This window comes from Marmota monax, unplaced genomic scaffold, assembly GCF_021218885.2.
Source record: "Marmota monax isolate L192 unplaced genomic scaffold, Marmota_monax_Labrador192_F-V1.1 WCK01_AAM20220418_F8-fsc00111, whole genome shotgun sequence".
Taxonomy (NCBI): Eukaryota; Metazoa; Chordata; class Mammalia; order Rodentia; family Sciuridae; genus Marmota; species Marmota monax.
Window position 1 is genome coordinate 839,735 of NW_026695067.1, and position 12,275 is coordinate 852,009.

Here is a 12,275-nt window from a genome sequence, read left to right on the forward strand (position 1 = left end):
GGTCAGCAAGAGGAGGAACATCCCTGGGCTAGAGCAATAGAGGGATCAGGTAAGGTCACTGCTCTGCATGGAGGACCTAACAGATAGCTGGGGCCAGAGGAGAAAAAGCTACAAACAGAGGCAGCACTCATGATGGGGGAGAAATCCCTTCCACAGCCCCTTGCCATCCTCTAGCTTCCTACCAGTGCCTCCCGCCTGCCTGTAGGACCAGCCCTGCAACATCCTGGAGAAGGGTGAGGAGAGCCTCTGTGAGCAGGCAGGCCAGGCTTGGGCACACACTGAGAGGAACCATGCCACAAAGCAGGCATAGACATGGGTGCAGTTGTGACCAAGAGACAGGAGGGGCCAAAGGTGGGACATTTGAGTGAAGGGCTGGGGGAAGAGATGCCCTGAGCCACAAAGCAGGACATTACCCAGGCAGAGACAAAAGCCCATAATATCCTGGCCTGGCCCTTGGTGTCCGAATCCAGATGTGGAGGGCCCGGTATGCGCTCCTCAGATCTGCTGTGGGAAGTGACTGCTGGTCCCTACTGCAGCGGTCACTGCACTCATTCCCAGAAGCCAGCCAGTGAGCATGGGGGGGCCACTAATGCAGCCCACTCCATACTGCCTCTAACAGCCGAGGTTGGCTTGAGCCACCCCACTGGCACAGGATCACAATGTCATCTGGGACTCTTCCTCCTTGATCCTCCTTCCTTCCCCTGGGCTGGAGGTTCTCCCAGCTTTTCCCAGCATTGCTCCTTGTCCTTCACAGGTCTTGTCCCACAGAAGCTTCTGGAATGTTTAATCCTTCCTCGGCATCTACATCTTGGAGGACATAAGTTACCACAATGGGCTCCTCCAGCACCTGATCAGACTTGGCTTGCTGTGCCCAGGGGAGAGAGCACAGGACAGTGAACGTAACATCAGGCCCGCAGGACAACTCTCTGTCAGCTTCCAGTGACCTGAAGGAGCCAGCCCAGCCCCACTCACAACCACTCAGTCCAGGCTCTGAGATGTGACCTGCCTCTTTCAGGGATCAGTCGCTGAGGTCATGTATGCAAAGCTTCCCCCCATGGGGGTTTAAAGTGGGTATCAGTGATAATTCTACAAGTTGGTGACTGACTGAAGTACAGTATTTTAAAAAGTACCTGGGATCCTAAAAGAGTCTTTGTGTAATAGTCTCGAGGCATGAAAACTTCCACAATGGTAACCAGACACCAGAAAGCATCTTCTTGCTCCAGGTACAGGAGAGCCACTGCCACCAACCTACAACAAACAGGAGTGAGATCAGTGCCAGGTCCTTGCCACAGTCTTCACCGAGTCGTCTGCTGAAGCATTTTCTCTCTCAAGGCTACTACCATTTTTAGTTCTCCAATAAAGAACAATAATTAAGATGCTGGGCTTATGGCTCAGAGGTAAAGCACTCGCCTAGCATGCATAAGGCCCTGGGCCCGATCCTCAGCACCACATAAAAATTAAATAAAAATATTGTGTCTCCCTATAACTAAAAAATAAATTTAAAAAATTAAGTGTTCCTGAGAAGTGAGGCAGTTCTTAAGATTTGAGAAGCAAGGCTATATTCCCCTCACCCTTTCATCTGGTTTCTGTTCAAAGATGAAATTGTTTTCTAATAATTGACCATCCTCATATAAGGAAATATTTTCATTGTAAGATTTCGCTAACACAGCTAATTCTTTGAGTCCATTGTTCAAAGTTCCAACTAATCCTTTTATGAAATAATAAAAAAAAGATGTGAATGTAAGTAACAAAGAGTACACAATGCTTTAAAAACAACTTTCCTGATTCCATTCATTTTGCTTCTACTCTGGAGGAATGAGGGGGCAGACAAAGGAACACTGGTGAGGGGCTTTCTAAGGGAACTGCAGTCAAGGCTGCAGATGGGTGCAACAGAAACCTGGATCCAGCTATTTATACCTTGTCACTTTCTGGTAATCCTAGGTCTGGCTCCAAGTGGGCATTTGGGGAAGAGGCAAGAGAAAAGCCCCTCTCTACTCAGCTGAAATCCAAAAACTTCTGCCTATGATATGAGTTTATGTGCATCACCCAAAAACCTTGAAACCCTTTATCAAAATTTGCTTTTTCCAGCTGAGCATGGTGGCACACACCTATAATCCTATCAACTTGAAAGGCTGAGCTAAGAGGATTGCAAGTTCAAAGGCAGCCTCAGCAACTTAGTGAGCAGCCCTAAGCAACTTAGTGGAGACCCTGTCTCAAAATAAAAAATAAAAACAAAAGGCTGTCGCTCAGCTGCAGAGCACTTACCTAGCATGTGTGAGGCACTGGGTTTAATCCTCATAAAAAATAAATAAGGGCATTCTGTCCATTTACTACAACAACAACAACAACAACAATAATAATAATAGGCTTGGGATATGGCTCAGTGGTTAAGCACCCTGGGTTCAACCACTGGCACCATCACCCCAATTGCTTTTTCTTTTCCTCTTAGATAAAAATAAAAATCATCTCAAATTAAAAGAAAAAAATAAAGATCTAGGCTAGGTGAAAAGGGGATGTCATGAAGGAGATGGAGGTTGGAAAGGTGACAACTGGGAGATGGAGGAAGAGAAAAACAGTTCACAAAAGCACAGAAACCAAACCCACAGGATCTGAAGATGTAAGGATGCCAGCACAGGGGGTAAAGATTCGGAAATCAGAACGCTCAAATTAACTGATGTAAAGATGAGAGGTTTGAATTATCTAGAATAAACTAAAGTTTTCCTACTGAAAGTCTGAGGACTCAGAAAGGCGTGGACACATACCAAGCATTTTGAAGAAAAAATTCCAATGAAACAGTTTAAGTTCAGAGGCTCTAACAAAGAGGTGCACAGAGAAAGCTTTGATTACCTGGAAGCATCACTTATGTTTGGGAAAAATCAATGACAACGCTAGATAAACAGGAACACTCAAGTCCTCTCTGGGATCCTTTGGTTTCAGAAGCTTTCAGCTACCAGGAAGTTTTAGACTGAGTATTAAGTATATAATGTGAACTCTGGTTTTAAGTAAAACAAGATTGTTTTATTAGCACTTGGCTTCATTTAGGTCTTCATCAAGTAGTGGTCCAGTTTAAAAATCTTTTTTGCAATACTTTCATGCAAATAGCTTATATAAATGAGGGACCAAGAATTTTCACTCCATTCATTATCGACTAATGAAATTAAACTCTTCTGATCAAAACCCAAGGGTGAAGAGATCAACAAGGAAGAACAAGACTCTGAGCTGTTTCAAGTGAATTTGATTTTCATGTTTTTTGTTTGTTCTTTTGGTGGTAAGGACTGAACCTGGGCCTCATGCATGCCAAGTATGGGCTCCACTACTGAGGGACATCCCCAGCCCCAACTGAAGGTTGGCACTGGCAAGGATCAGGAGCTAAAAGGCCTCAAAACCAGCATTCAAAACTCTAACTCATGCACTTGCCTTACAGGAAAATTCCTCAAATACACACACAGAGCACTTAAAAAAATTTTTTTTTGTTCTAATTGGTTGTACATGATAGTAGAATGCACACATCACCTTCATTCTTATTTTATCTTCCTGGGAAGCTTGGTTAGTTCTATCACTACCCAGACAGGAATATAAACACACTACTGCAATGACAGCAGGAAGCAGAAGTAGCAGAAAGGGTATCAGCCAGATGAGATCAGATGGTAAGAAGCAGTCACCAGCACTGAACCTTCAGAGCTGGGAGGAGCTTTGTGGAGCTTTTGTGGAGAGCAGACCTCAGCACCTCCCAAAGCATGGCTTGGGATGAGGAGCCTAGATCTCTAAAACAAGGTGAGAGGCTTTCCATGTCCTTTGCTTATGAAAGCAGGGAAGTATGCAAGACCTACAGAGAGATTCTAGACTAAAAGAAAGCAAGTCTAGGTCCTTTGTGAGCTAAATTTCAATCTGCTGACGAACAGTTTGGAGCAATTTCTTAATCACAAGGACGCTGTATAAATAAGGAGTGATCAAGATTTTTTACTGCATGCATTATCAACTAATGAAATCAAACTCTTCTGATCAAAACCCACAAGTGAAGAGATTAACAAGGAAAAAAAAATGAGATCCCAGGCTGTTTCAAGTACATTTGACTTTCATATTCTTTGCCCCCCTTTCTTTTTAGTGCTGAGGATTGAACCTGGCCTCTTGCATGCTAAGCATAGCTTCTACCACTGGGATGTCCCAGGCCTTTTTATTTTCAAGACAAGGTCTCACTAAGTTGCTAAGGCTGGCCTCAAACTTACGATTCTCCTGCTTCCTAAGTGGTTGAAATTATAGGCATGCTCCTCCATGCCTAGCTACCAACTTTTGTATTTTTTGATGCTTTCTGGAAGTATGTCTATTTCCCTCAGTTATTCTAGAACTAGGGATATTGTACCATAAAACTAGCTTGCTGCAATTACTTTTCCCTTAAAATACTGGCTTTTCTTAGCCAACCAGGAGGTAGGGAGCTGCCAGGCAGTGTCTGGTGCCAAGAAGTTCTATAAATGGCAAACAGGAACTTTCTGTGGCTGACACTCACCTGTTTAGACCTTGGCAGTAGCCGATATCTGGATTCCGCCAGGAGAAGGCGAGGAGGACGTTCCGTAGCTTCTGTATGCCTTCAGAGGTGGGGCAGGAGTAATGTTTGTTGTTGGGCAGAGTTCGCAGCAGGTCTAGCTCTATCTGCTTGGAGGCTGGGTTCTGTTTCTCCAGTGCTTTTTGAAGCAAGGTCTGGAAGTAGCCTGGCTCAGCACTGTCCTTGAACTTCCTTGTGTGAAGGTCCACACACCACTTCCACACCTTGGAACGGTGCTCGTGGGGAATGCCTGCACGAATCAGGTTTTTTAATTCGGGAGAGCACATCATCTCTCTGTTCATTGTGCTTGCAAAATAGTTTTCCCACTTGACCCCAGTGGAAACTTCCTGGTTTTCTGTGAGGTAGAGAGTTTTCAGGTCCAATGCACGGACTTTGGCGACCAATTTCTCTTCCTCGTCATCATCAGGGACAGTCCTGAACCCATAAATATCATACTCGCTGTTGAAAAAAACAAATGGGAAAATGAAAATTATATGGAATATAGGTGGCCTCTAGAATTATTATATAAATCATAAGGAATATAGGTGGCCTCTAGAAGCTGGGAACTGCCATAGCTGACAGCCAAAAAAGTAACAGGGACTAGTCTTGCAGCTTCAAGGGAACCGTATTCTACCAACATCTTGAGTGAGCAAGGAAATGAACTATTCCCTAGAACACTCAGAAAGGAATGCAGCCCTTGATCAAACTTCGACTTTAATCCAGTGAGACCTATGTTGGGCTTCTGACCCATAGAACTATAAGATAATGAATCTGTGCTGCTTTATTTTTAAAAAATATTTATTTATTTTTTAGTTGTAGTTGGACACGATACCTTTATTTTTTATTTATTTATTTTTATGTGGTGCTGAGGATCGAACCCAGATCCTCGCATGTGGTAGGCGAGCATTCTACTGCTGAGCCACAACCAGTCCTCTGTGCTGTTTTAAGTCACTAAATTTGTGGTAATTTGTTAGGATGGCAACGGAAAATTAACAAAAAAGCTTTGCATGCACTGAGTGTGAAGCTAATTCAAGTACTTGGGGAACTGGGTTTGGCAGAGTTGAAGACATGCATTCGGCACACGTCAAGAATCTCCCTTCTATTCTACACCTAGAGTAACTCTCTTGCCTGGGTACCTGGGAACATGTACTTTGATTGTTATGAACAGTGATGCAATAACTAAGAAAAATGCAAAGATTTTCTCCACTAGGAGCATAATAAAGTACTGTGGTCCTCTCATCAATGAAGTTCTCTGAAGTAGGTGAAAAACATACCCAGTGGCTACCTAACATGGGAAGAGTACCTCACTCCTTCAGAACAGCTCGGAGGCTTGCAGAGGTTAATCACTCCCAAGGGAGCAGCACCACATAGCAGCATAAGCAGTTCTCTTGGGCCTCAACCTCAAAACAAGTGTTTTGCAACAATGACATCGATCACATTCTGACATCGTGTTTCTGTCATCTGTGCAGCCCAAACAATGCTGGCAGGTGTCGTAAGCTCAGGGGAGGGAAAGATTATGCCAAATGGAAGCAAGGCTTCACCTGGGGATAATCTGGGAGAAGAGAGGACAGGCAGGAAGGAGACTGTGGTAAGCGAGACTCAACACATTGCTGCCTCTGAGTGGCAGAGGGTGAAACAGGAGAAGAGGGTGGACCCAAGTGAATGTGCAGATTTCTTCAAGTTCCAACATTTCACAAGTTCCACTTTTCAGAAAATTGGTTATAATGGATTCTTAATCCAAGATCCATCATGAACTTCCAGGTTCTGTGATTTCCAAAAAGAATGTGCAAAATTGTGTGTGTGTGTGTGTGTGTGTGTGCTGCAATTACTTTTGGAGGTAAGTGTGTCTATGGCTTGCATCAGATCCTTAGTGGGTTCTGGACCAATGAATTAAGTTTCCCAAAAAGCTTTCCCTGGGCTCGGGTTGTAGCTCAGTGGTAGAGCACTTGTCTAGCATGTGTGAGACACTGGATTTGATCCCTAGCACCACATAAAAATAAACAAACATAGTAAAGGTATTGTGTCCATCTACAACATAGAAATTTAAAAAAAAGGTTCCCCTTATAAAGAAAGTCCAGTCCCCCTTTGCTGTTAAATTGTCTGTGGGTATAACTGTCTCAGGAGAGGGTTCCTAACAGAAACCTGGCCCCTCCCAAAGTGGTGTGGGCTTTGACATGGTTCACAAGAAAAAAGTCTTGAAGCAGGATACCTGGGCTGATTCCAGATCTATCACTTGATTACTGGGAGGGGACTGGTAATATTATCTGTTCTGCTGACCCAACAACACTTGCCATGAGCATCAAATGAGACGTTCCTGTGAGTGGCTACTACTGAAAAAGGACACTTCAGAAATGGGGTGCATTACCCCCAACAGTCTCTAGTTCCTTTACCTGACAAGATGAGGCTTAATGAATGCTTGCTCTGGCTGCTCTTGACTCTCAACCTGCAGAGCATCCTCCAGCAACTGGGCTATGACATCCCGGGAAGGCCCCTGTTCTTCTGAGCAAACTGGTGTCTTCATTTCTTGAAGCAATATCAAGTATTTACTTTCTATCTGGCAGAGCTTGGCTTCCAGGCTAGAATACTGCAGAGAATGTGGGGGTTACCTCCATTCACACAGAGACATGAGAAAAGCAATCCTTAGGTACCTCAAGTAATCAATAATGACCAGCTCAAATTATTAGGAAATAAACTAGAGACTGTTACTGTAACAAAGAAGAAATTAATGTATGCCACAGGCCATCTATCATATTTAAAAAACCTACTGTGGGTCTTGGGTTGTACTCAGTGGAAGAGTACTTGCCTTGCATGTGTGAGGCACTGGGTTTGATCCTCAGCACCAAGTAAAAATAAAACAAAATAAATATTGTGTCCACCTACAACTAAAAACATTTTTTTTAAAAAGAGACCTATTGTGGCTCTCCTCTTCCTTCTAGGGGTCTGACACAGAGGGGTTCTAACAATCAAAGGTCTGGATGTTAATACATGCCTCACCCCCGCACAGGGCTGACCGAATAACAGAAACCAGGTCCTTTGCCAATTACTGAGTCAAGCTGGTGCCACCATGTTCATTGGCCATGAGTGGCCACCCCATGCCACAGCAACTATCTAAGGACTTTGTGACCTTTGTCCAGCTCCCATGTGCCACCTGATCGACAAATCAAACACACCCTCGAAAAGATGCAGGAATAAGGTTTGAGAAGATGTTTGATGTCTGCTCAAAAACATACATAAAATATATAACATCTGTGGACAAGTGTCAGTTGATTATAGTTCATTTGATGATAGAACGTTTTGTGGTCCCTTTACACTTGACAAAGCCCTTTCTAGCCATAATTATGTCTTGAGTGGAGAGTCAGTGGGTTCACAATGGAGTTATCCTCAACACCCTGATTTACAGATATAGAACTAAATAGCATAAATCAAAATTTAAGGGGCTGGGGATGTGGCTCAAGCGGTAACGCGCTCGCCTGGCATGCATGCTGCCTGGGTTCGATCCTCAGCACCACATACAAACAAAGATGTTGTGTCTGCAGAAAACTAAAAAATAAATATTAAAAAAATTCTCTCTCTCTAAAAAAAAAAAAAAAAATTCAAGGGGCTGGGATTGTGGCTCAGCAGTAGAGCGCTCGCCTCGCATGTGCGGGACCCTGGGTTTGATCCTCAGCACCACATAAAAATAAATAAGTGAAATAAAGTTATTGTGTCTAACTACAACTAAAAAATAAATATTTAAAAAAATTCAATTAATCTTGGTGATTATATTAACCTCCCCCCCCCCCCGGAAATTCCATTAAAATTATATACATTCGAATGAGAGCTACACCTAAGGACATTTATCTTTGCCTCATCAAAGATAAAGTACATGGATCTATGTACAATATATATTTTAAATACATTTTGATACCAGTGGTCATATCACTTCAACCATGGCAGCTGAAATGGTTTTAAAGCACAACCACTTAAAAATGGTTTCCTAACTTTCCCTCCCATCAGATAATAGAATATGCTCATCTAGACCCACCTTTGCCATCAGATCTCTCTCTCTTCTTTCTGCATTTCTTCGTAGAGCTGAGAGTTCCAAAATTTCTTTATTTAGAAATTTATTTTGGGTTTTGTACCCCTGCAGATTATCCTGTTGGGGCAAAAAACAAAGACCATCAATTCACACTGCTTGAATGTTGACTAATTATCCTATGTAATTAGCATCTTGCTCTCTCATCAGTCAAATAGTTCTACTAAGTTAGAGCAAGTTATAAGGAACTGGAAGCTCTTAATAGGAACTTTCTGACTGATCTTTTTCCCCCTCCTGACAGCAACAGTGCCTGCCTAAGCACTGTCAAGGAGGGAGAAAAACAGCTCCTTAACGGTGATGATTTTTCTCAATTGATGACAGGAGATAAACAAGAGATAAACAAGATAGATAAGGCTTATCTCCTAAACCTATGCAATTATGTTATCTATTCATATTCACTGAGGTAGTATAAAAAAGGCAAACACTTATAATCTTGTCTTTTTAAACTAGAGAAATTAAACAGATTCTCAGCAGGTTCTCATTTTTACTTATCCAGTTTATTTTAAAAAAGACTAAAAACGCATAAAAACCTTTAACTGAAAATTACACTAAATAATGAAGAACTATAATCTACAATGGAAAAGCCACTTAAATAGGCTCCTCTATTTTTTGTATTGAAAAATTTCAAACTTATGGAAACGATGAAAGAAAAGTACCACAGGAACAGGACTGTGGCTCAATGGCAGAGCACTGGCCTAGCATGCACAAGGCCAGGTTCAGTCCCCAGCACTACAAAGCAAATAAGCAAACAAAACAAAACCCAAGAATGCCGTTCACCTAGTTCACCAACTGTTTACTTTTGCCATATTTACTTTATGTCTTTAAGAGAATGTAACAATGGGGCTGGGGCTGTAGCTCAGCGGTGGAGCACTTGCCTAGCACATGTGAGGCACTGGGTTTGATCCTTAGCACCATATAAAAGTAAATAAATAAAGTTATGCCCATCTACAACTAAAAATATCTTTATTTAAAAAAAAAAAAAAAAGAGAATGTAACAAGCCACTGACAAATTCTGCCAGGTCCAAAAACAAATAAAAAAGGGGGAGAAGAGTTTTCATGTAAAATGCTATGAAAATAATGTTATAAAACTTTCAGACCATTATAATAAAAGCAAACAATGAACTGAAGAAGCTTCTAGACAAAGAGATTAATTAGAACTACCTTTTAGGCAATGATTTCTAAATGCTCCTTATAAATTCAGTCTTTAATAAATGTGTCCCCTGCCCCCCACTGTTTATAATTATTTCTCTTTTATAACCTGACAGGTTAGTGCATGAGATTCCTGAAGAATTTCTGATCCCTCAGTCACAGAACAGAGTTTGTTCAAGGCAGCTCCAAGGGCAGGCCAGGGTGGTCAAGAAAGACTGATCCCTGTGTTATCACAGGAAGGAGACAGCTGCTATTCTCCAGGGATATGTCCACAGACATGCCCCAACCTCCAAACTTGAAACTACCTTGAGGATATACAATTTCTCCCCTAAAACACAGAAGAACCGAAAAAGTTTCAATAGCCCCTTTAATTTCAGATATTTATGGAGCATCTGGTATGAGTTACAAGTGCCATGTGAAGCGTGTGACATTCTTGATCTCATTTAAACCTCACAACTCTCAGGGAGCTATTCTCATCATCTCTCTCTCCCAGAGAGATGATGATAAGAACTGAGGTGTCCATCCAGGAAGCATCTGGGTAGGGAAGCAGGCTCCTGAGGGCCTGGCCTGGTGGGCTCCTGACCTGTGTGCTCAGCCCTGACTGCCACCTGCACTTGGACAGGCATCACCCCTGATCAGCCTCAGCAAGTCCTCAAAACACCAAATGTCAAACCCAAAAGGAGGCCCATTGATTTTGTTTTCTGACCTGAATCATGGTGTTCTCCTCTCTCTCAGCACCTTAGCAGTGAACAAACACATTACCACAAGGTAGGCCAACCAAAGGCAGGTGGACTGGACAGCAACTTAAGAATACACTCGGCAATGTTGGACAGAGACCCAGTGAGTGATAGGAGGTAGGGTGGTGAGAGCTACACCTATATCCTTCTTTTTTTTTTTTTTTTTTTTGTGTGTGTGTGGTGCTGGGGATTAAACCCAAGGCCTTGTGCATCCAAGGCAAGCACTCTGCCAACTGAGCTATAAACTCGGCCCCCACATCTATGTCTTTAAATTATGCTTTGTATTAAAGTCTAGGTAAATCCAGAACATTTATTTTAAGGATATTCCTCTACAAAGATGATAATGATGATCACAGCAATGATAACATCTGACAGTTAAAACCTCACAAAGTGCCAGGCACTATGTACTTGGGCTTCACGCGGACCACCTCCTTTAACCCTTAGAACACCCTGTGTTGTACTTAAGTCACTAGGCTGCCAAAATCCTAGGACCAATATTTTGCCCCTACCTCAAAATACTATAGAAATAAGACATGATCATGTGTCAGACCACATAAAAGTTAGTAAGGACTGCGGATGTAGCTCAACAGTGGAGTGATTACTTAGCATGCATGAGAAGCTGGGTTCAATCCCCAGCATACACAACAACAACAAAAGAAAGAAAAAGAAAACAGTAAGTCCCAAAAGACAGAAATTTTTATAGGCCATATCCACTGATAACAGAATAAGAAAAATGACCAGTAACAGCAATAATAAGAAGATATACAAATATATCTTAAAAATAAAAATATAAAAATATATAAAAACACATGTCAAACATTTATGCTTGTTTATATATAAAAATAAAGAATGGCTATTTATATATGCTATATATATATATTATTTTTTTTTCTCCCACCTAGGTGCTTTAAATTTGGGGTCAAAGAAGAAATCGATACTTCCTCTTCAACCACACAACCTAGAACTGCGGGATGAGGAGAAAACACATGTTGAAATGAATACTCTAAGCTCTCCCTCCTCCTCTCTCAAGTCCTTTCAATCCTTGCAGGGCAGAGGTGGATTAGGCGTGAATATCTTCTGCATGGCAGGGGGACAGATGCTTCTGGCAATGGCACTAACAGGCCCTGGGCCGAACTATGTCAGGAAACATGAGGTAGGTCCTTACCCAGGCAGGTGTCACTCTCCCACTTAGAATCCTGCCTCTTCGTAAACTGTCCCCACTTAATCTTACTATTGCGGAATTTTAGAGCCACAAGCTTTAAAACCATTGAGAAAAGTTGGGGAAAAAGATTTCACAACTGATTTGGAACCATCCCAGCCATTATGCTATAACAAGGAAAGGGAGGGGGAGTCCTCTCTGGTAAACCCTGTCAGTGGTCTCCAAAGGGAGCCATGCAGAGTCGCAGCAGTCGTGTGGCACACACATCACATGCCTGGCTTGGCTCCCTGGGAAAACTTGTCCCCCACACTCCTCCACTCCAAGCATGGCCCATCACAGCTTGGAAACCCAATGCTCAAGCATCCGTCTCTACAAGCTACAAAAATAGACAAGCTTGCAATATGTAAATTTCAACTGGTATTATCTAAGTATATTATTGATGGGATTGATATCTATCAGGGTCAAGGATAATCACAATTGTGTATAAAAACAAAACTGATTTCTATTGGCAACACTAACCATGGCCTCTGTTTTAAAGAGGCTGTCTTTCTAGTACATAAGTATAAAGTAATGATATTGGGTTTTTTGTTGTCTTATTGTTTTACTAACAATAAT

General features: G+C 42.2%; 1 protein-coding gene across 3 annotated transcripts in view; it reads right to left on the reverse strand.

Annotated features, from left to right (window-relative positions):
• The window catches only part of Tbc1d2b (TBC1 domain family member 2B), a 74,414-nt gene that overhangs the window by 13,719 nt on the left and 48,420 nt on the right, over positions 1–12,275 (reverse strand). For all 3 annotated transcript variants that reach the window (XM_046427853.2, XM_046427852.1, XM_046427850.1), the window contains exons 7-10: positions 8,565–8,675; positions 6,931–7,124; positions 4,505–4,999; positions 1,131–1,248 (exon numbers count right to left, since the gene is read on the reverse strand). In XM_046427853.2, the coding sequence (XP_046283809.1) occupies positions 1,131–1,248; positions 4,505–4,999; positions 6,931–7,124; positions 8,565–8,675 (918 nt within the window). The remainder of the gene's footprint in view (positions 1–1,130; positions 1,249–4,504; positions 5,000–6,930; positions 7,125–8,564; positions 8,676–12,275) is intronic.